A 22,072-nucleotide genomic window follows, 5' to 3' on the forward strand; every position below is an offset into this window, starting at 1 on the left:
ATCATCATTTTTTGTGTTGTAGTTTCTATTGATTGACCTCTTAAGGTAGTTAACCTTAACCATAAAAAAGCCTAAACAAAAATCATAATTCAATAACAATATAACGTTGGAAGTCGCGTAAATCCAATAAGTCTGTATATCGTTAGCTTAATTAGTGAGGATAAACCAACTATAAAATTTTAATTAATTGTCCCACACAGTCAAACTGATTATATATTTGATGGTAAACAACAAAAAAAACAAGTATAATAGGCGTCAAATTGGTTAAAAAAGGACAACCTGCCAAGAAATGTATCAAAATTGTGTTCACTTCTTAAACCATATTCATTCATCTTCATCTCTGTTTTGCCTCTCTCTCATCATCACATTATTAAATTATCATATTATCAATTTGTAAATTAACAAATTGCGAGGTCATCATCATGTTCATAATTTACCTATTTCTCTCCCATAAAACTGACAAAAATCAGTTTATTTGAGAAATTTTTACGCTTTGTTGATCATTTTAACTGCTTCTTTTAACGCAACCTTTTATTGTCCTAGCTGTAGTTTAATTTGCTATTCAATCTCTTCATTATTTAATCTCTCCTCTTTTACCCAGATTATCATGGTCATGGTTAAGATTCACAATTTAATTTCATTTCTGGTTACAACTTTTGTTTCATTCAAATCACAACTTTGATCGCAAACCATTAAATAATCTCAACGTTTTTTGCTATTCAATTTAAACATTAAGCTAACTATATTTTCTTGTTAAATTATTCAGCTACTTACCTTGTTTGTTTTCATTTAACTTTAAAACTGTAAGCATGCAATGCTTTGCAAAGTGCACAAATCATTCACAATCACGATAACTTTAGATATAAATCATCATTAAGATTACAAATGAAATCAGATATTTAAATAGTATTTATCTGATTCGTCTTATGCCTAAAATAAAGCTCAATATGGATTATTGATCTTGAAGCCATAAAATTTGTTTAATCTGAACAAATACTCATTGCAATTTGATATGTAACAGTAAATAAAGATTGGATTAGCGATTCATTGGATGGCAAAATATTGGTAATTTCATTTACTCAGCACTGTAAACTATTTAGATAAATATTTATAGTTGGTAAGTAAATGATGTACTTCTGATGACAGTAGATATTTCAATTCAAATGAAAAGAATTAAATTGGTGAGAAAAATTCTAAAAAAATAGTCAACAGGACTTTAATTTGTTTTAGGCTTTCGTATGAATTTGAAAAAAAACTTAAATAAAGGTATTTGGTTCATCATTTCGATAGCATATGGCTCATAGCGATAAATTATGCGCAATATCAAAAAGAAAAGAATGGCACCAAAAATAACATGGACGGCTGAATTACCCCAATGAGAGCAACACAAGATAGTCTGTAATTAAAAAGGAATCAGTTAGTTGTTTGAAAATACAAAGTTGAGAATTATTTACCTCTGATAAACGAGTTAGACCAAAAATAACAGAAAACGCAGCCAAAACTTTGGGATGAGGTAAAATACCAAATACTGGATTCTCATTACTTCGATTTTTGATACATTCTTGCCGTATGAACGAGCAGCTAGAGGAAAAAACAGAGTTTAGTAAAGAAACTGTGCACTACAGCAAATTCAGGTTGAAAGCAACCAAATTCAAATGAAATAAATCCAACTCAGATCCAAAAAAAATTCATGTCAAAATGAAAAAACTTTTTCATGTCTATTCCTGGTTATGATAAAAATGAAAATAAGTTAGTGTTGAACGACTATTTATGGACTATTTTCTGCTACTAAAGTGACGATTATTTCAATTATCATACACAAATGCAACTTAATTTTGCCTTTGTATTCCAAATGAAATAATTTATAATTTAGTAGTGCTTGATCTTAGCTGGTGATTTGCATCTTTCTGACAAAGAAATTAATTTTAGCAGCCATATAAATTTTCATTCTGACGTTGAATCATTTCATTTTGAATTAAGTCCCTTTCAATATTAATTGACTGTAACAAGCAATGTGTAAATATTAAATTTACCTAAAAAGAATGCGGCATGACATGTTAACACAGTTTGCAAGAATCAGACCAGAAGCGCCAATTAGTGAAGTAGCCAAAGATGCAACAATCAAATAAATAACTGAGAATCCAATCAGCCAAATGTTGAATTTATCGAGTTGTTCTTTAGACATCACAGCAAATGTGAAAGTTTCACTAACACCATTGACGGCAATAAAATAAATATAAATACAATGGAAGCGCATCAAAATAATTGCAAGTCCATGACCAAGATGTTTCTCGTTGTAAATCTTTAAACCAAGTTGTGAGTAGTTGAAACCGAATACAAGAACAATTAAGCCACAGAGAGACATCAATTTGAAAAGATTTCTTAAAGTTTCTACCGCCATTTTGAACTTTTTCCGGTCCTGATTTTCATGCTTGCCTCGGACGACAAGTTTACCAAAAAGGATATAGGCACTTTCTTCAATCGGTTGGAAAATAAAACGAGCAGCAAGTGATCCTAGATTGTTTACGATATCAAAAATCCCTTGATCGTCAAAAGTCATTGGATTTAGAAATGTCATGATAAATTTCTCCCCTTCAGTAAGGAATTGTTTGATAACCGTTTGTAGAAGAAAGCTGAAATTAAGTTTTAACAGACTTGTATCAAGGATGGGCTGAAAAAGAAAGTAAGAAAATAAATGTAATTAGTTGACAGTAAGTTTGTAAGGAGCATTATCGTTAATAGTTAATACCTGCATATCTCGATTAGGAAAGAAATGACTATAATAATGACCAAAACTAAGTTTGAAAGCAAAATATATATGATACATCATTGTTGTAGCGACCGACGAAATAAAAAGAGAGGACATGAAGATTATAACAGCATACATCGGATAACTCTGAACAAAGAGGGCCATAATAACACATCTTATGACGAGAGCGATTGCCTCAATGTTGATCCTAATTTTAACAAGATTTTGAAGCTGACAGTAAATGAACATCGGTTCAGATACCATTTCAATGGCAACGATTATCGGCATTAAAAGGACAGCAGTTCGATAGCCAAAAGCTTGTTGATCTGGTTGCTCTACCCAATTCAACCAGATATAAGATAAAACATAACCAAATAGAAATGAAAAGCCGATACTATAAATAAATGGAGCGAATTGTAATATTAATATGCATGTCCATAATATTGCGAAGATGGTCTTACTTCAACCAAATTAAATTAATGAGAGCTGGCCAACGATGTGATTTAGCTTCACTTATACAGACCCTCCGCATCGGCTCTCGACTTATAAATTGCGTTGTAGTATAGAGCAAAAGCAGTCTGACATTTATGACACCTAGAATATATGCTGATATATATTTGAGGATATAAATATTCAGCAAAAATGTCGAAATTCTGGTAGATATCTGAAAAAGAGAAGATGAAAACATAAAACAGCTGATCAGATAAAGTTAGTTATAGTGAAAATGAAATTTACCTGAAAGACTATGTTGAAAGATGCATGTCTCATGGCATCTGAGACTAAAGTTGAGCTCATGATTGAGTTGATAGAGTAAATTATACCAGGTTCATATTCATAAATAAAACAAATAATAACAAATCATTAAAAAACAAAAAAATAATTACACATAAATAAGATAGAAAAAATTGTGTAAATAAAATTTCTATGAGCTGAGCAAACCGAATCCATGTAAGCAGGTTGTTAATTCTGACGCGCGTGATTTGATACAAATATTTGAAAATTAATATTAAAATCTGAAATTATTTTCGTTGAGCTCAGAAGTTTCTTTGCTAAGCTATCCTTGACGAATCACTATCCAAATCAAAATTTGTAGTTAATTTGAAAAAATAAACAGTAATTACAATCACATTCCAAAACAGTTGGTTAGTATTCGTCTTTTACCACGAAAAAATCTTTACGATATGTTGTTGATGGATGTAAGTCATTATTTATATTTATAAGTTATTGGTTTTGACTGTTTGGTGAACAATTCAGGTTCAAACAACAATAAGTTAATGATTTAAATAAATATTTTCACAAAAGCTCGTAAAGTAATAACAAGGATGACAACACGGGTACATTTACACAATATGCAGTTTGACATCAAACAAGGTTCCATAGTTGGTTTTAAATCAGAGAATCAGACCATTTCTTTACGGAACTCCTTATCACGATTAATTATTGAAGCTAATTCATCTTCATTTACATCAAATCCAGATAATTCTTGAGCCAGACTTTTACGATAAGGAAATATCGGTTTTTTGCGTTTTTCACTGGATTTCTGTAGATCAAATAAAAAAACAGTGAGCAAATATAATACATAATTTTAATTTACATTCTTACCTCTGGATTGGATGAATGTTTATTGTTATGTTGCGCTAAGGTGATGGGATCGGTGAATTTACGACCACAGTCTGGATAATCACATGCATAATTTTCTAGATGAACATCTTCAACATGCTCTCTCAATTGTCCTTTGCGAACAAATGATTTTTCACATCCATCCGCAGGGCATTTAAACTTATGAGCATCTATATGCGCTACCAAATTTGACTTTTGCGTGAAGATTTTACCACAAATGTGACATTCATTCGTTTTTTTGTGAGCTGTAGCAACGTGTTTACGAAGTTCATTCCAAGTTTCAGCAACAACGTCGCAATCTTCTTGATTGCATCGAAAACCTGAATGCCGAGCACTGTGTCTTATGAGACGAGACTTCAAGGCAAAAGCAGCATCACATTTATCGCATTTGAAAGGTTTTTCACCGGTATGATGGGCCAAATGGATTTTCCACAAGAACTTATCTTTAAATTCCTTGAAACAATTTTCGCAATTGTATCGTTTTTCTCGCTTTTTCGTCGGCGTGAAATCCTCTTCAACGTTGTGAGGCCGTTTTTTATGTTTATTCAGATAAGATCTGCATGTAAATGATTTATCACATCCTTCGATGTCACAAATAAACGGGCGCTAGATAGAAGATAAACAAAGCACAAATAATGATTTTGAAACGAACATCACGAACACATGTTTGATTTTCTTACCTCTCCTTTGTGAGCTCGAATGTGACGCTGCAAACGAAAAGCACTTGGAAACGAAGCACCACACTCGTCAAACGAACAGTGAAATAGTTTTGGTTGAGCCATATTAACAATCATGCTAAAAATTATGCACATTAAACCATCTGCGAAAAATTAAAATTTTGAAAACAAATGTTTGCATACTTGAGGGGTGTTATAATAATTGTGCAAAGTTGGACCAGTTTAGGTTATGCCGGATTTGGCCATTTCAGGTTCGGTCATTTTTTCAATCAGTTAATAATTTAAAAAGGTAGGGTAGATGATTGATTGGGTAATCAAATTCGTGAATTCAATTTTTTAATGGTTAAACACTCAATCATTTCTTGAACTTTGATAATTTGCCCTGTTATTTATGCTCTGTTTTTGTGCTTTCACAGCTGTTCACAAAATCGATGTTTACAAATAAGTTTTACATTAAATCATCATTTTCTTAGTTGTTTCAAGTACTCTTTGATCTCCGTAGAGTACCAAATACTCATAATGGTTGCAGAAACCGATGCCAAAGATTGTGTTAATGGGATTAAAAGTGATCAGCAAACTAAATCACTTAAACATCAAATGAAACAACAATCCAAATTGAGACGAGATCTACTTTGTAAGCTCTTCCGCTGTGATCCATCTCAATTAAGAACTCTTCTTGGTACTGACGGAGATCGTGACCCATCTGATTTTACAAATAAAATTGAAAATGGAAATTCAGTTGAAAGTGGAATTTCTCGTGAGTCCGCGCCAATCTATACTGATTCAAGCATATTTTCTAAGGTGAGAAGACCAGTGATGTAAGGTTCAAGAAAATTTTAATCTTTCACTTTTTTCTTTATTTGTATTTAAAGGGAACTCAAAGTGCAAATCCTCACAATGATTACTGTCAACATTTTGTCGATACTGGACAAAGACCTCAAAACTTTATAAGAGATGTTGGCTTAGCTGAAAGGTTTGATGAATATCCTAAACTAAAAGAGCTCATAAGAAGAAAAGATGAGAGGATCCGTGAAACTAACACTAAACCTATGTACCTTAAATGTGATTTAAGAGAATTTTCATTGAAAGATTTGAAGTGCAAATTCGATGTGATTTTAATTGAACCACCTTTGGAGGAATATCAACGAACAAGAGGAGCTACCAACATGGACTTTTGGAACTGGGAGGAGATTGAAAAGTTAGCCATTGAAGATATAGCTGCTCAAAGAAGTTTTGTTTTTCTTTGGTGTGGATCTAGTGAAGGTCTTGATTTGGGTCGCCATTGTTTACGTAAATGGGGTTTCCGTAGATGTGAAGATATTTGCTGGATAAAAACAAACATTAAAAATCCTGGATTTTCAAAGAATTTAGAATCTAATGCAATTTTTCAACGAACAAAAGAACATTGTCTCATGGGAATTAAAGGCACAGTTCGCAGAAGTACCGATGGAGATTTTATTCATGCAAACGTTGACATAGATTTGATAATCAGTGAAGAACCTGAATACGGATCGGTCGATAAGCCAGAAGAAATATTTCATATTATTGAACATTTTTGCCTTGGACGCAGAAGATTGCATGTTTTTGGACGAGACACTACTATTAGACCAGGTATTAATTTTATTATTAAAGCAAAATCATCAACTCGCAAGATTGTAAAATTGATCTAATCTTGAGAGCGAACTTGTTATGTTGAAATGTTGATGGTTTCTCTTTTCATTATTGTTTGTTCTTAATCTACCACTAACGTCATTTTTTCTTAAATTATTAGGCTGGTTAACTGTTGGTCCTGGATTAACAAACAGTAACTTCAACGCTGATAAGTACTTGAAAAACTTTGAAACTCCAAATAGTCACTTAACTGGGTCAACTGACAAGATTGAAAGCCTTAGACCAAAATCGCCTGTGCCCAAAAACAAGAGTCAATCAACAGTTGGAAACAGACCGATTTCTCAAAACCGACCACATCAACAATCAATGCCAAGAGGTGGTAACAATAATAGGATATCAACAATGATTAGAAGATAATCAGCCTAATTGACAATTGACTCATTTTCACAAATGTATTTTCTATAGTTTTAATTAGTTTTCAATGTTTCATTTGTATTATAACATTTCCTATATCTTCATTTCTCATCAAATCCATCGCATTGGAATTTTTTTTAATTAAATTCAAAACAAAATTGTTCCATCACTCACCAAAATATTAGATTATTACAAGATATAACTAAAAGTCCCCAAGTCAACTTAACAAAGTTGATAAATTTTATTGACTTTACCGCGCAGAACAGAGTTTTTGACCTCAGTTTCTAATCTCAAGATTACTACCAGGTTAATGATCGGTAATAATAAATAATAAATAATAATAATTAAAATAAAAAGAGTCAAAGAATGATATAATCGTTGCTCGGGTCTAGAATAAACCCTAGTTTAGGGTTTAGTTGTTGTGCAGCTTGGTATCAAAAAGAGAAGTGAAAATAAGAAATGGCTAATCCCACGAACTTGCACAAGGTTTTATTTTGCTTAAGTCTTCACTTTGGTTTTATGAAGGTTTGATTTAAAGTTAAATTTCAAGAATTAATACTTTGAATTGTGATACTTTGCAATCTGAATTTATACACTCATATGTAAGTAAATCACCAGAGTATATTTTAATGAAGTGTCAGATAAAAATAAATTGCTAGTTTGACTATTTTACTGTGTTGTTTGTTTATGACTCTTGCAGTGAAACCCGATGAATCAATTGAGAAGCCGTTTTAGAGGTTGTTTACTTGGTGTTCATGTCGGTGACACATTTGGAGCTCCTTTTGAAAATGATGAAGTTATTTCAAGAAAATTATTACAAAATTACCTCAACAATTTAGTTGCTGGGAAAAGTGAGTAAATTATTTCTTGTAAATGCTACCTTTACAATTTTAGATGCTACCTTTACTTGATGTTTTACCATTCTTAAATGCAGGTAACAATCAAATTTTTCCTTTTACTGATGATACTTTAATGACTCGTGCTGTTGCTCAGTCTTTGGTGGCTAATAAAGGATTTAATGCTACAGATCTAGCTAAACGATTCGCTCAAGATTATTTCGAAAACCCTAAACGTGGATATGGAGAAAGAGTGACTGAAGTTTTTGCTGCTCTTCACATTGAAGAGTATGCAGACCCCTTTGGACCAGCTAAGCGTCAATTTAGCGGGACAGGGTCCTATGGAAATGGTGCTGCTATGAGAATTGCCCCAGTTGCCTTGTATGGAATCAATTTATCTGACGATAAGCTCAATGAAATGGTTGACAACTGCTCCAAGATCACTCATACCAATGTGAAAGGAGTAAATGGAGCTAAACTTCAATGTCATGCTATTCGAGAAGCCTTAAGAGCTAGTCAGCCATTTGATTCATTATCCTACCTTCAAAAACTGGCTCAAAAAATGGAAAAAATCGAGGATGGCTGCCAAGACAAGGATAAAATTTACTCGAAAGCTTTACTAGAAATGTTGCAGATTTTTGAAGGCAAACACAGGAACAAAGATCCTTTGCCGGCAGACATTGCTGATATCTTCGGCAACTCAGTATCAGCTCAGAGATCTGTTCCGTCAGCTGTCTACTCGTTTGTCCGAGCTCAAGCACCTACAGAATTATTCGAAACAGATAACCCTTTTCTTCGTGCCTTATTTTTATCCATTTCTCTTGGTGGTGATACAGATACAATTGCTTCAATGGCTTGTGCCATATCCGGTGCCTTGCATGGTGATTCAAAAGTACCTCCTTTGTTGATTGAACACTGTGAGGCTTCTGATAATACCATTAAACTAGCTGATGAACTTCATAAAATTGTTGATAATCAGTCTGAATCAAACGAAAAACGATAAAAGCATTCACATTATGCTCCAAAATTGAGACACAATTCGCCATTTTTTAAGGTTCTATCGTTTGGAGCTCTAGCCTGACCATAATGAAGAACCGAACTGTTTATTCCAGATCCACAGATAACAAGTATATGAAAGGAGTCGAGCTCCACCATTGTAATGACAATAATGCCGAAATAAACTTTCAAGTTGATATTCTTTCATTCCTGAGCGAACTTTTTTCATTACATCTTTATGAGCTTCGGAGCTTATTTTATCAGCATATCGCATTACTTCTAGTTCCAAAGGTGTTTTAAAAACTCTACATTCTGATATAATTAAATGAAGAATTCATCAATTTTCATTTAGCTTGAGCTTCTCAATATTTACAGATGAAATTTGAATATGAGATTTAAATTATCCGCTTTTTCAATTGACCGGTATACTAACAAAGTAACTTGTAAGAAATCAGCTGCTCTTTCGCGCGGTTTAAATGACTATAAATATTAAGAAAAACACTCGATTACAATTTTGTTATTTTTGTTTACAAACTTAATTATCATGGATTTAAGTAGTTTCCTAAATAACTGTTCCAAAGATTGTTTATTCAAATCAGATGTACCAGAAGCCACTAAAAAACAACCATGTATGCTTGGTATTGATGAAGCTGGACGAGGACCTGTGCTCGGTAAAAATTTTTACAATTTTATTGAACCTTGCTTATAAATTTGATTCAGGTTTAATCAAATGGATGAGTTTTTTCTCCCCAATCAGGGCCTATGGTTTATGGAATTGCATACTTTCCTATTGATGTTAAAGCCAAGATGGAGAAACAAGATTTTGCAGGTTTGGTTAATTTTATCACATTTGAATCTTCTGTTGGTCTAATTTTTCAATTTTTTATCTACTGTAGATTCTAAAAGTTTAACTGAAAACAAAAGAGAGGAAATATTCAATAGAATTTGCGCTGGTAAAATTGATAATTTCGGCTGGATGACAAATGTTTTATCTCCTGTCACGATTAGCAACTCAATGTTTAGAAGGTTTGTTGATTTCACATTTTCGCTCATTCGCCGTTTATTAATTTGAAATTTGGTGTTGCAGAACTAAATACAATCTCAACGCACTATCGCATGACACTGCCATGGGCCTTATTCAAAATGCAATTGACGAAGGAGTCAATGTAGAAGAAGTAAGTTGACGTTCAATACTAGAAACATACCTGTACTTATTTGAATTTACTCAATAGGTGTATGTCGATACCGTTGGTCCTGAGGCCAAATATAAAGACAAATTGAGTGCACGATTTCCAGCAATCAAGTTTACAGTTGCTCAAAAGGCTGATTCAAAATATTCCGTCGTGAGTGCTGCTAGTATTTGTGCTAAAGTTATCAGAGACAGAATCATTGCTAATTGGAGATTCTTAGAGGATGTTAAAAATCCTGAAGACTATGGATCTGGTTATCCAGGAGGTAAATAAGTTTTGCATTTAATCTTGAAACATCTATCCAACTAAATCAATTTTCATTCAATCTCTTAATAGATCCTAAGACCAAAGCCTTTCTGCAAAATAATTTGGATCCTGTATTTGGCTTTCCATCCTTTGTACGTTTTAGCTGGTCTACTGCCAACGAAATTTTGGAATCAAAAGCAATTGAATGTGAATGGTAATAAAAATTTTGAGGCCTTTGAATTTCCTTTTATTTATGCTCATCTTTTCTTTTTACAGGGAGGAAATAGACAATAAGCCTGCGAATAATAAAAACATGAATCAATTTTTTGACTCTAAGAAACAAGCATCATTCTTTAAAAATCGTTGTCTTCATCGAGTAACTGATTTATCTAAAATTTAATGTTGATTTGAAGACCATAATAAAGACTTTCTAATTTTTTATTTCATTCTCATTTATTTGCTGCTGTTTTTATTATCCAAACTGCAAAAATGTTATTGTTTAGTTGAAAATCGCATGGCGACTTGAAATATGAATTTGGTTTCCGTCTAAATCATAAAATAATTTGAATTGCTAACGAAAAAATTCGTAGCTTTATTGTTAATCATGAACTTCGTGCAAATAATAATTATATTATCTCTTCATTTTACAAGTTTTTTTCATAAAAGAAAATAAAAGTTGACTATAAAAACAGTCATAATAATAGAAAAGCAAAGAAATTGAACAGTAATTTCTTTACAAATTGTAATTAATTTACATAACTTATTTGGGAATTAAAACAACCATAAGCGATAGCTAATTACAAGCTCTCATTTTTGGTTTTTTTGTTAGATTAGTCTCAATTCAAGATAATAAAAGAAATGACAGAATCGTGAATGAATTAGCTAGCACAATAAAGGAAAACAATCAATTGTAAAAGAGATAAGAAAAACTGCTGTGTTGGTATGATAATAAAGGAGAAAAGGTTACAGTAACAAAAAATTACTGAGCTGTAACATCATTATGATTACTATTGTTATTTGAATCACTATTCATCGTTTTTTCTTTAGAAGCTTTCAACGCCTCAAAAGCTGCTATTTCTTTCATCTCTTTCTCATTATTACGAGCTAAATAATCATAACGGTTCTTAACAATTCTGTTGACTATGTCAAAAGTTCGTAGCGAATTTCCACTTGGAATAACTCTGAATTTGCCTAATTTTTTTGGTACCTGGAAGATGAGAAAAAAATGAATTAGTATTATACCTATTTTGGTTATCTGGTCAAAACTTACTTCATAAGGATCTTTTCCATTCAGGTCAGGTTTGTAAGGTGTGTCTCCATGACAGACTAAATCAACTTTGAAATGATCCATAAGATCTTGTGAAACCGTGTAAGGGGCTCCCATCACTACTTCATTGACGTACTGTAAGAGAAGGATTTTTAAAATTATTATTGAAATGTGGTAAAACGTAACTAGTATCAATAAATCAAAACCAGTTAACAATTAAAATTTTGATGACGTGATCATATAAATTTTAACTTTAATTGCGCTTTAACGGAAAATGTTATTTCGCCAACTGAAGCTACAAATTTTCCTTGATGACTAATGCAAGTAAATCTCAAGGTCTTTTAATTTCTCTTGCTCATTAATGGTTGGTTTGATTTATCAAGTTGACAGTTGTTAAACTTTGTCTGACATGGTATACTTGGTGTAAAACTAAACAATAAGTTCAGGAGAGTACGATAATTATTTACCTTGAGATAAACTTGCTAATCTAGCTAAGAACGATTTAAAATTATCCCGCGCAAAGTGGGACAGAAAAATATGATCAGTTAATTTGATAAATCGAGAAAGGAGAGTAAAAGAAAGTAGAGTAAAAAATGTAAATAGTCGTAATCATTTACCTTACAAGCAAGGACAGAGAGTACTCTTTCATGAAGGTTCATTATGGGATAATTGCTTTTATGATAACTGTTGACAACCTGGTCTGAATGGAGGCCAACAATTACGAAACCGTCAAGGGCTGCAACCTTTTCTAAAAAGTCAACATGACCAATGTGGAACAAATCAAATGCTCCTGAGACATAAATTATTCGATCGCCCGGTTTAGGAGATTTTCCCTCAGAGAATTGAATAATCTTCCTGGTGGTGGGTAAAAATTGAGATATACCAGTCCATGGTGAATGGGAAGTAGAGTCTCGGCTGATTGAGGATGCTTGTTCCCTATCAGGTGTTTTATCCGATGAATGGTGGTGATCTTTGGTCACAAGGAGCATTCTGCCTACCAAATCGGTAGTTGAAACTCCAGCAGTTCGCTCACATTCCTTATAACGACCAGCAGTTTTAACTAAGCGGTATGTGTCAAGACCCTCAGCATCAAGTGTTATATCATTTCCATGGACACAAAAATCACAATTATATTTATCTAGAGTCTCAAGAGTTGTGACATAGGGAGCACCTTCAACAACCTCATCAACCCATTTGTTGGCTCGAACCATTTTGTACCTTTCCTTTTCATTAAAAACTGGTGGTCCTTTGTGTTTTGCTATCTCTTCGTCATTATGAATACCAACAATTAAGTAGTCACCCATTTCTGGAGTATTAAGAGGAATTAGAGAGCAAAAAAATTAATTTCATAGTCAAGATTGAATTCAAGTAAGAACAAAACGAGAAAAATGAGAGAATAGATCAACACTGTAACAACATAGATTACCAGAAGGAAGTGTAAAAAGATATCTGCTTACCTTTGGCTTGTCTAAGTTGATTTGCATGTCCATAATGCACCATATCATAGCACCCATCACACCAAACTCTAACTTGTTTACGAGCTTTCTTAGAATCGTTTCCATTCATGGTGACTGAGTGATGAAATTGAACAGTAAAGCCGATTCAGATAATTTAAAAGATGTGTGAGGTGCTCCTAAGCCACAACAGACAGATGAGTGAAAAAATATGTGTTGTGCTTTCGCTTGGTGAGGAGAGTTTATTTTTAAATACAGTAAATACATTGAAAGTTGAGCCGATATATGGCTGAGTGGCTCTAGTCCACCCCCTTCAGCCATACAAAGCTTGACTAGCTTATTTATAGTATTGATTTCATTGTACAAGATTAAATTATAGATTATAATTTTTATAATATATATGGGGAGGGATTAATAGTTTTGATTATCAAGTGGATTTACAAGTAATATATCTCCCTCTGTCTCTCTCTCTTTCAATCATCTCTAAAGCCTTTTATCCTTCTACTTTTCAATGTCAGTTTTTACTTTCTTTTCATTTATTAGTCTAGTCATTGAACACTACTGATTCTGTTGCCAATTATCTTATTAAATATCGTGAAAACAGATAGGCTACTGAACTTGATTGTCCGATAACAGATGGATTAAATTGAATTTCAAGTAAAACGACCCTTTGCCCTGTTTTTCATTTCCAGGAGAGATGCATATACACAATTTTCGTCATCGAAATATGATCAATAATCATTTATTAACTCCTCGTCTAAGATATGCTATCTGAATCACCTCTTGCAAACATTAATAATTAACACGCAATATGAAAAGATAACTTTTAACAAGGCTGTATCGATTAGTCTGATCAATAACTAATGCAATAAAACAATTCCTGGAAGAAGTAGAAAGGAAAAATATGCCGACACGAGAAACACAACCAGAAAATTTCTTGATTACACTCTGAGTTTCAATTTACGGAGACACTTGAAGATGAATCATTAGGTTGATTTAATAGATCCCTCCTAAAGTTACATTATGATTACAATTAGAATCAGTAAACTCGATCAATAAACTGAAATAACTGAAGATACAAGCGATATTCAAGAATGCGAATAATCAATTCGATATCAAACATCTTACAGAAACACTTAGTTTCATTGGGCCCCACTAGATGACTCTATATATGCACTAATTTTTCGTATCAACATCGCGGTAACAAAAGTAACATTTGGATCAAAGATTAAGGTTGAAATTTGGTGAAATGTCCAAAATCGTTGCTTCTGAATGGGAAATGAATGGGAATTGGTCTAGCAATTGATGAAAAATCTGTCTACAAGAGGAAAGCTGAGAATGAAAAAAACAATCAATTTAAGGATATTGCTTTAAACCATGCTATGGTCGTTGCTGGTATTAAGTAAAGCCTTCAAAATTTTCTGTCTCTCAAAATGTTCCGTATTTTCATGATTATTATCAAATAAAAGCTTCTGGAAATCGTTTTTTGTGAAATTTATTAAAAAATTTAATCTAATTATCATTCAAATCCAATGTTAATGAATTTTGTGGCAATAAACTAACATAAGTAGGAATTAACAGAATTAACAGATTAAAATTTTCTACCTAAAAAACTATCGACACTTAAACTGTTTATGTTGAATAAACTTAAGCAGTTTAAATAATCGGTATATAGCTGTGAAAAAGCAGTCTGAATAAGTCAGTTTATATGTGACTATTGTGACAAACTGTTCAACAATTGACCTGAAGTCAAGCTCTCTGTACCTACCTTTTTTACCTTTATCATATTTTTGCTTCCACGATTATGGCTCACAAAACTGTAAGTACTTCTGAATGTTAGAGTCGACTTTTTACTCATTTTACTGATTTTCCCTTCATCTTTTTTTCAGTCCAAAGATCTCAAATCTAAAAAGAAGCAAAGAAGTGCTTCGTCGAAGCTCCGCAAACAACCTGTGACTATTGTACGATCCCAATCACGACCCCAAACACGACTCCAATCACGGCGAGACAACAACACATTTACCACTAGAACCGATATTGGCAATATCTCACCTCAAAAGCCACAACAACTCTTTTGGTATAAGCGTTTGGAAGGATTGAGAGCGACCATTTTGCGCTCCGATTCTCGTGAAAGTTTCGATTTGCCTGATAATATTAAACCAGTGGGACCTCATATTGGAAACGATACAGCCTTTAGGAGTGTCATAAGTTCCCTACATCTTAACCAAGGTCCAATTATCGGACAAACAGCTGAAAAAAGCGTCTTGGACGCGCACCCGGATGTCTTTTTGGATCCTAAACAACCCTTAGTTGAAACTATTATTATATCTGATGACGATATTCGTGAACAAGAAGAGGTAGTTAACTCACTGAGACGTGAATTGGCCTTAGCGCTACAAGATTATGAAAAAAGTCAATATTGTAAATACCAATAATAATTGTAATGCATTGTATATAACAAAATGAATCGACTTTCTTTTACTTAATGTCTTTTTAATATTCAAATAAAAGTGATTTATAACGACTTGAGTTTATGTTCCAATTTATTTATCGGGTTAATTTTATTTTCTATACAATTCTTATTGGATCGTAATTAAGACTCAACCAAGAGATGAATCAACTCATAGTTTGAAGAATTCGGCTTTTTTGAGAGTTTCAGCAACTTTTCCTTTTTTGCAAGCAGCCAGTGCATTTTCAGATAATAGCTCAGGATCAATTGTGATATCAATATTGAGATTGAAGCACCGATGCTTTGAGTTTGCTGAATAAACCGAGATCATATGACACTGAAACACGGTTGTTACTGCAAAGATACAATTAACACAATGAATAACACATTTGACACAAATGAGTAAAAACACGCGAAAATTAATTTATTTCAAATTACGACTTTGTTAGTTTGTAGAGACATAAGAACTGAATCCATTTTTGCGATTCAAAAGTTTCTCTGATCAATAGTTTTCAAGAAAATCGAGATCAAATTTGAAACTTCGATCGCTTTTTGTACAAGTTTGAGACCAGCTTTTTTCATGAAACTAATGTTACTGATGTAATTTGCAATTGCTAATAAGAAAATGCACTTATTTTGAGGAATAGAACTTTCCGTTTTCTTTAAAACAGATTAGTTCGATTATTAGTTAAACTGACCTCATTCTGTGACCATAAGAGTTAGAAAGGTGAAACTTATTGTTTATCCATAAAAATTGTTAGTGAAAATTATGGATTAAATACTTTTAGCAATGTATCAATAGTACTCCTGATTTAGGCCATTGGACTTAAAACTTTGAGCCTCAATATTTCGAGTATGGTAGAACCTGCAGTCATCATTATTTCACTAATTTGATTCTAAACTAATTAATAATTCAATTCTATTCAATAATCATCCATTAGCGCATTCTAAGTATATTATTTGGGCTTTAAATGATCGAGCAACATCTTATTTGACAAAACAAACTCATAAAAACCCATTTCTTAGTTTTTAAATCATTTTTCTGGTTAAACTTTGAAATGAAATGCAAAAAGTAATGCCAAAGGCTGAAACATTTGAGTTGAGAATTGAAAAATCTCTGAGTTTGTAAAGGAACAAAAACTGTGTCTATTGGTGCTATTAAATAGTTCCGCTGATGGACAGTTACCTAGAAAATCGAGGTCAAAGTTGAAACTTCGATCGCCTTTCGGTCAGCTATGGAAGCAGATTTTTTCATGAGACTCATTATACTGATGTAACTTTTGATGGCTAATGAGAAAATGAACTTATTTTGAGGAATAAAATTTTTATTTTTCTTTAAAACAGATTAGTTCGATTATTAGTTAAACTGTCCGCATTCTGTGACCATAAGAGTTAGAGAGATGAAACTTATTGTTTATCCATAAAAATTGTTGGTACACATAATAGATCAAATACTTTTAACAATTTAACTACAGTTCTCTTGATTTTAGCCATTGAACTTAAAACTTTGAGCTTCGATATTTCGAGAATGGCATCAACTACAATCATCATTATTTCACTAATTTAATTCTAAACTGCTTAATAATTCAATTATACACATTAATTATCCATTAGCGCATTCTAAGTATATTATTTGGGCTTTAAATGATCGAGCAACATCTTATTTGACAAAACAAACTCATATAAACCCATTTCTTAGCTTTTAAATCATTTTTCTGGTTAAACTTTGAAATGAAATGCAAAAAGTAATGCCAAAGGCTGAAACATTTGAGTTAAGAGTTGAAAATTGCTGGGTTTGTAAAGGAACAAAAACTGTGTCTATTGGTGCTATTAAATAGTTCCGCTGATGGACAGTTACCTAGAAAATCGAGGTCAAAGTTGAAACTTCGATCGCCTTTCGGTCAGCTATGCAAGCAGATTTTTTCACCAAACTATTTTTCTCTGATGTGCTTTTTGATGGAGATTCAGAAAGTGGTCTTATATTGAGAAATGACATTTTCTGTTTCTGTAAAACAGGTCAAGTTCAATTTTCGGTTATGCCGACTTCATTCTGTAACTTTATCCATTAGCGAGCTGAAACTTATTATTTGTAAATGAGAATTGTTAGCATACATTATGGATTAAATACTTTTAACAATTTATTTATAATTCTCTTGATTTTCCTCCATTGGTCTAAAAACTTCTTACCTAAATATTTCGAAAAGGACATTACCTGCAATCATTATTCTTTGACCAAACATTATATATCATTATGGACTATAATATATTGAAATATTGAATCATTCAAGATTCTGAAGAAAAAGTTACAGCATTGTATTAATTATGTTGACAGATCTGAGACTTGGTTTATAAAGTTGAATGTTTATCAAACACAAATCTTATGCATACGAAAGAATCTTCATCAATAAATGAATTAGCTTGGATTTTATTCGGTATTTAATCATATAGTGTTGTAGACCATAATAAAATCTAATGTTTGGTCAGAAAATGATGATTGTAGTTGATGCCATCCGCGAAATATCGAGGCTCAAAGTTTTAAGTTCAATGGCCTAAATCAAGAGAAATATTGAAATATTGTTAAAAGTATTTGATCCATGATTTGTATCAACAATTTTTATGGATAAACAATAAGTTTCAGATCGCTAATATATAAGGTCACAGAATGAAGTCGGATTAACCGAAAATTAAACTTGACCTGTTTTACAGAAACAGAAAATGTCATTTCTCAATATAAGACCACTTTCTGAATCTCCATCAAAAAGCACATCAGGGAAAAATAGTTTGGTGAAAAATCTGCTTCCATAGCTGACCGAAAGGCGATCGAAGTTTCAACTTTGACCTCGATTTTCTAGGTAACTGTCCATCAGCGGAACTATTTAATAGCACCAATAGACACAGTTTTTGTTCCTTTACAAACCCAGCAATTTTCAACTCTTAACTCAAATGTTTCAGCCTTTGGCATTACTTTTTGCATTTCATTTCAAAGTTTAACCAGAAAAATGATTTAAAAGCCAAGAAATGGGTTTTTATGAGTTTGTTTTGTCAAATAAAATGTTTCTCGATCATTTAAAGCCCAAATAATATACTTAGAATGCGCTAATGGATGATTATTGAATAGAATTGAATTATTAATTAGTTTAGAATCAAATTAGTGAAATAATGATGACTGCAGGTTCTACCATACTCGAAATATTGAGGCTCAAAGTTTTAAGCCCAATGGCCTAAATCAGGAGTACCATTGATACTTTGTTAAAAGTATTTGATCCATGATTTGTATCAACAACTTTTTATGGATAAACAATAAGTTTCACCTCTCTAACTCTTATGCACACAGAATGCGGTCAGTTTAACTAATAATCGAACTAACCTCTTTCAAAGAAAACGGAAAGTTCTATTCCTCAAAATAAGTCCATTTTCGCATTAGCCATTACAAATTACATCAGTAACATTAGTTGCATGAAAAAAGCTGGTCTCAAACTTGTACAAAAAGCGATCGAAGTTTCAAATTTGATCTCGATTTCCTTGAAAAATATTGATCAGAGAAACTTTTGAGTCGCAAAAATGGATTCAGTTCTGATTTCCCTACAAACTAAAAGGGTCTAAATTTTAAAGAAATTAATTTTTGCCCATTTTTCGTTAAGTATTTGTGTCAATTTGTACACAAATGTGATAACCGTTTTAATTGTTTCTTTTTAAACAACTGCAACAAAAGCTTATTAAGACTGCAAAATCAATGTGCAAAGCCTCAGGTTCATTATTAGCCATGGATAAAGTCCATACAGAAACACTGTGAACAGGTGAATCAAGATTTTGCATGCATTTAACTGAATCAAGATTGAACTGACAAACAATCTGATTAAAAATTGATACTTTTATGATACAAAAGTTATACATTTTGTTGACTCGACATTTCTCATGATTTGTTATCAAGTGAAAATTTAGCAAATGTGAGTTCAATGGATTCAGAATGAATTGATGCTTTGATTTATCAATTTGGTCAAAGCAAGTTGGTTTTATTTTTTCAATTTTTAACAAATCTGCTTTTCACTATTCAAACGATTCTCAAATAATGTCTTTACAAATTCAGATTCAATTTCATTAGCAAAGGCTTACAAGCAAAGGAAACCCAATCATTCTTAAAGTGATTGAATAAGCAGCCAGCCATTAGCAAGTTTTGTCAGCATCAATGAAGCCTGACAAAAACATTGAATTCAATTGATTCCTTAATAAAGGCTTTTCGATGTTCTCCATGTTGACTCATTTTCCCCTGAATCAATGGAATGGTGAAAGCTTGTGCTGTTTATTTGTTGCTTAGATTGTGGTTAAATGTGCCATAAGATTCATCAAAGAAGGAAAACAAAAGCGAAGAAATTAAAATGGATCCTAAAAGGACGGAATGAAAAGTAAAGGTAAAACAATTTATAAAGACTTTTTAACCTCTTTCCATCTTCACCCAGCATTTTACATGAGAAGGATGATAACTCTTTTAATTTACTCTGAAGATAAGCAAGTAATTACGAGGACAGAAGGATAATACAAAAGTGAACTTAATCAACAAGTAACAGGTTACATGTTAAAACTCCTTCAATGGAGAGGAAATTAATGAACATGTTTCACCTTCATTTGAGCAAATTTTGAGCACATTCATTAATTAGCCGAGCATAGAGATGAACCTTTACCCAAGTTTCACCCAAAATGTCAACATTGATGAAACAGGTAAAGACACTTTTGTCATTCTATTGAAAAACCATTAAATAATCATTCAATTGCTGTTTAAAATGCCCGCCTCTCAAGCTAATGCAATGTGTTAAGTAAAAAACAGTCATCAGGCCTAATAAGTAAACAAATGAATGGGAAACCTATGAAGCTTGGTGGAAAAGCCGTTCAACATTACATTAACACTCAATATATCAAATCAAATTAATTGCTGACAGCTCACCCAAATAACTACCAACACATTACCCATCTCAATGGTTAAACCAGTATGTCTCCTGCTCGTATTTGTATTCCTGTCGACAAACCTTCCTCTCTTATCTGTTCAACTAATAAACAGTTTCTTTTCTCTCTTTTTTTTCTGCCAGTGAATATCATGTGCTTATGACAAGAAATATAAAAATCACATTAACAAAACTCAGAGGGTTTCACCAGCGGACCGGATAACCGTATTTGCCTCCATTATGGAAACATCCTTTTCAAGTGTATCTTCATCCACCAACCAACACCATTACCACCGTTGCCCTCCTCATCACCCTCTCAATAGACTGGCTCAATTCAATAAAGAAGAGGACTAAATTGACTTTACACTGATTTTGTAAAGATGCTGCTGTAAACATGGTAACAACAATCCAGACTGATTTATCCAGATATCAGTGATTCAGTCATTGTCAACATTTCGCCACACCAATCAGCTTCTTCTCAATGGAACAGATGATTCACACAATTGAACTTATCAAATAATAAGCAACTTATTAATCAAAAAAACAGTTCACATACAGCTTCAACCATTTACAAGTAACAAACCAACAAATGGATTCGCTGATTCGCCTCATTTTTATCCTAAATACAGTTTCCTCATCTTTCATCCTTCATCTTTCAATTTTACCATTTACAAATGGTTATTACAATCACTAATCCCTCCATTTTTGATCCGATTTACAAGTAATTTAATGCTAATCAGAAATGTTATTTCGCCTTCCATCATTCAATCCTTCAATGTATCTCCTGTCAAGAGATGCTAATTTGACCCTTGTCATTGCTAATAATTATCATAACCCACTGCTTAAAACCTTTCCAATGCTCAAACAATTGTCACTCCTAGCAATCATATCAGCCTAATGCATTGCCATGGTTAAGCTCATCTCTATTAATACATGAAATAGCAAAAACAAGCGTAAAAAACAATTTCGCTTTAAGATATGAACACAATTTTCCCATCTCAATGTAACTCATGCAAAATTGATTAGACTAGGGCTTGTTGAATGTACACAGAAATTTTTCCTTTGTCATCAAATTGTTTGAGTTTTTTTTCCTCATCATCATCTTTTAATATATTTCATCTTATTTCATCTTGATTAATTTCAATAAGATTACTTCCAATTGTTCCTTTTTTTCTTCATATTGAATAGTGTACCTAAAACATGGAAGGAAACCTTTTAATTTGAAAAATAGATTCTTCACTTGAAATTAAACTTCAACAATTGGACTCAGTCAGAAACAGTTTGTACTCTTTGATTGTTTCACTTGAAGGTAAAGAAAGATCCTCAGGCAAAATCAGATTAAAATGACTGTTAGAATTGAAAATGTTTGAATCACAAGGAAACAAGCTTGAAACAATTTACTAACAATACTTCTAACAAATCTAATCAAAAATACTTTGAAATGAAAAGAGTTCAAAATGTTACGTTTTCCTGATAAATTACTATTTCATATGAAATTGCCTTTACATGTATTTCAATCATTTGTTTCATTGAAAACAATAAATTGTAAACATATTTATGTAATTCAAGTAAAATTAACTTTTATTTGTTTCTAATCAATATCAATTTATAAATACTTTTATATGA

At 32.4% G+C, this 22,072-nt stretch overlaps 7 protein-coding genes and 1 long non-coding RNA gene across 8 annotated transcripts; 5 read left to right on the forward strand and 3 right to left on the reverse strand.

Moving 5' to 3' along the window:
* Positions 1-1,191: 1,191 nt before the first annotated feature.
* Positions 1,192-3,665, reverse strand: LOC107369290 (man(5)GlcNAc(2)-PP-dolichol translocation protein RFT1). The gene is made up of 6 exons (XM_015937249.3): positions 3,485-3,665; positions 3,211-3,413; positions 2,750-3,143; positions 2,034-2,671; positions 1,455-1,581; positions 1,192-1,396 (listed from the first exon to the last, which is right to left on the reverse strand). The coding sequence occupies exons 1-6, from the start codon at positions 3,542-3,544 to the stop codon at positions 1,217-1,219; spliced, it is 1,602 nt and encodes a 533-aa protein (XP_015792735.2). The 5' UTR covers positions 3,545-3,665; the 3' UTR covers positions 1,192-1,216.
* A 271-nt stretch (positions 3,666-3,936) lies between these two features.
* On the reverse strand, positions 3,937-5,235 carry LOC107369330 (transcription factor IIIA). The gene is made up of 3 exons (XM_015937294.3): positions 5,050-5,235; positions 4,352-4,975; positions 3,937-4,289 (listed from the first exon to the last, which is right to left on the reverse strand). Exons 1-3 carry the CDS (start codon positions 5,179-5,181, stop codon positions 4,149-4,151), a joined length of 897 nt encoding a protein of 298 aa, XP_015792780.2. The 5' UTR covers positions 5,182-5,235; the 3' UTR covers positions 3,937-4,148.
* A 243-nt stretch (positions 5,236-5,478) lies between these two features.
* On the forward strand, positions 5,479-7,240 carry Mettl14 (methyltransferase like 14). The gene is made up of 3 exons (XM_025162297.2): positions 5,479-5,847; positions 5,919-6,657; positions 6,818-7,240. Exons 1-3 carry the CDS (start codon positions 5,566-5,568, stop codon positions 7,072-7,074), a joined length of 1,278 nt encoding a protein of 425 aa, XP_025018065.2. The 5' UTR covers positions 5,479-5,565; the 3' UTR covers positions 7,075-7,240.
* Positions 7,241-7,585: 345 nt separating this feature from the next.
* On the forward strand, positions 7,586-9,110 carry LOC107369325 (ADP-ribosylhydrolase ARH3). Its single transcript, XM_015937288.3, has 3 exons — positions 7,586-7,673; positions 7,772-7,922; positions 8,006-9,110. The coding sequence occupies exons 2-3, from the start codon at positions 7,781-7,783 to the stop codon at positions 8,908-8,910; spliced, it is 1,047 nt and encodes a 348-aa protein (XP_015792774.2). The 5' UTR covers positions 7,586-7,673; positions 7,772-7,780; the 3' UTR covers positions 8,911-9,110.
* A 277-nt stretch (positions 9,111-9,387) lies between these two features.
* On the forward strand, positions 9,388-10,780 carry LOC107369332 (ribonuclease H2 subunit A). The gene is made up of 7 exons (XM_015937296.3): positions 9,388-9,574; positions 9,661-9,732; positions 9,800-9,929; positions 9,991-10,078; positions 10,136-10,358; positions 10,430-10,553; positions 10,616-10,780. Exons 1-7 carry the CDS (start codon positions 9,448-9,450, stop codon positions 10,737-10,739), a joined length of 888 nt encoding a protein of 295 aa, XP_015792782.1. The 5' UTR covers positions 9,388-9,447; the 3' UTR covers positions 10,740-10,780.
* Positions 10,781-10,907: 127 nt separating this feature from the next.
* Positions 10,908-13,291, reverse strand: Pect (phosphoethanolamine cytidylyltransferase). The gene is made up of 4 exons (XM_015937278.3): positions 13,064-13,291; positions 12,224-12,912; positions 11,610-11,741; positions 10,908-11,546 (listed from the first exon to the last, which is right to left on the reverse strand). Exons 1-4 carry the CDS (start codon positions 13,170-13,172, stop codon positions 11,319-11,321), a joined length of 1,158 nt encoding a protein of 385 aa, XP_015792764.1. The 5' UTR covers positions 13,173-13,291; the 3' UTR covers positions 10,908-11,318.
* Positions 13,292-14,704: 1,413 nt separating this feature from the next.
* LOC107369244 (methyl-CpG-binding domain protein 3-like) lies at positions 14,705-15,584 on the forward strand. Its single transcript, XM_015937175.3, has 2 exons — positions 14,705-14,879; positions 14,950-15,584. Exons 1-2 carry the CDS (start codon positions 14,865-14,867, stop codon positions 15,493-15,495), a joined length of 561 nt encoding a protein of 186 aa, XP_015792661.2. The 5' UTR covers positions 14,705-14,864; the 3' UTR covers positions 15,496-15,584.
* A 4,774-nt stretch (positions 15,585-20,358) lies between these two features.
* LOC107369379 (uncharacterized) lies at positions 20,359-22,041 on the forward strand. Its single transcript, XR_001570287.3, has 2 exons — positions 20,359-20,491; positions 20,591-22,041. It is a non-coding gene; the product is annotated as an uncharacterized LOC107369379 (long non-coding RNA).
* The last annotated feature ends 31 nt before the right edge of the window (positions 22,042-22,072 follow it).

The sequence above is a fragment of the Tetranychus urticae genome, chromosome 3 (assembly GCF_039701765.1).
Source record: "Tetranychus urticae isolate SD_2017Ah chromosome 3, NJAU_TeUrti_SD_1.0, whole genome shotgun sequence".
NCBI classification, from domain to species: domain Eukaryota; kingdom Metazoa; phylum Arthropoda; class Arachnida; order Trombidiformes; family Tetranychidae; genus Tetranychus; species Tetranychus urticae.

Coding starts and splice junctions, on each gene's coding strand:
- LOC107369290 (XM_015937249.3), bottom strand. CDS start 3,544: ATGAGCTCAACTTTAGTCTCAGATGCCATGAGACATGCATCTTTCAAC. Junction 3,144..3,210: donor ATTAATTTAATTTGGTTGAA/GTAAGACCATCT, acceptor ATTTATTTATAG/TATCGGCTTTTCATTTCTAT. Junction 1,582..2,033: donor TCATGCCGCATTCTTTTTAG/GTAAATTTAATA, acceptor TTTTTCCTCTAG/CTGCTCGTTCATACGGCAAG.
- LOC107369330 (XM_015937294.3), bottom strand. CDS start 5,181: ATGTGCATAATTTTTAGCATGATTGTTAATATGGCTCAACCAAAACTA. Junction 4,976..5,049: donor TTCGAGCTCACAAAGGAGAG/GTAAGAAAATCA, acceptor TCTTCTATCTAG/CGCCCGTTTATTTGTGACAT. Junction 4,290..4,351: donor AACATTCATCCAATCCAGAG/GTAAGAATGTAA, acceptor TTTGATCTACAG/AAATCCAGTGAAAAACGCAA.
- Mettl14 (XM_025162297.2), top strand. CDS start 5,566: ATGGTTGCAGAAACCGATGCCAAAGATTGTGTTAATGGGATTAAAAGT. Junction 5,848..5,918: donor ATTCAAGCATATTTTCTAAG/GTGAGAAGACCA, acceptor TTGTATTTAAAG/GGAACTCAAAGTGCAAATCC. Junction 6,658..6,817: donor AGACACTACTATTAGACCAG/GTATTAATTTTA, acceptor TTAAATTATTAG/GCTGGTTAACTGTTGGTCCT.
- LOC107369325 (XM_015937288.3), top strand. CDS start 7,781: ATGAATCAATTGAGAAGCCGTTTTAGAGGTTGTTTACTTGGTGTTCAT. Junction 7,923..8,005: donor CAATTTAGTTGCTGGGAAAA/GTGAGTAAATTA, acceptor TCTTAAATGCAG/GTAACAATCAAATTTTTCCT.
- LOC107369332 (XM_015937296.3), top strand. CDS start 9,448: ATGGATTTAAGTAGTTTCCTAAATAACTGTTCCAAAGATTGTTTATTC. Junction 9,930..9,990: donor AGCAACTCAATGTTTAGAAG/GTTTGTTGATTT, acceptor TTGGTGTTGCAG/AACTAAATACAATCTCAACG. Junction 10,359..10,429: donor TGGATCTGGTTATCCAGGAG/GTAAATAAGTTT, acceptor ATCTCTTAATAG/ATCCTAAGACCAAAGCCTTT.
- Pect (XM_015937278.3), bottom strand. CDS start 13,172: ATGAATGGAAACGATTCTAAGAAAGCTCGTAAACAAGTTAGAGTTTGG. Junction 12,913..13,063: donor TCAACTTAGACAAGCCAAAG/GTAAGCAGATAT, acceptor TTAATACTCCAG/AAATGGGTGACTACTTAATT. Junction 11,742..12,223: donor TCTCTGTCCTTGCTTGTAAG/GTAAATGATTAC, acceptor CTTCTCTTACAG/TACGTCAATGAAGTAGTGAT.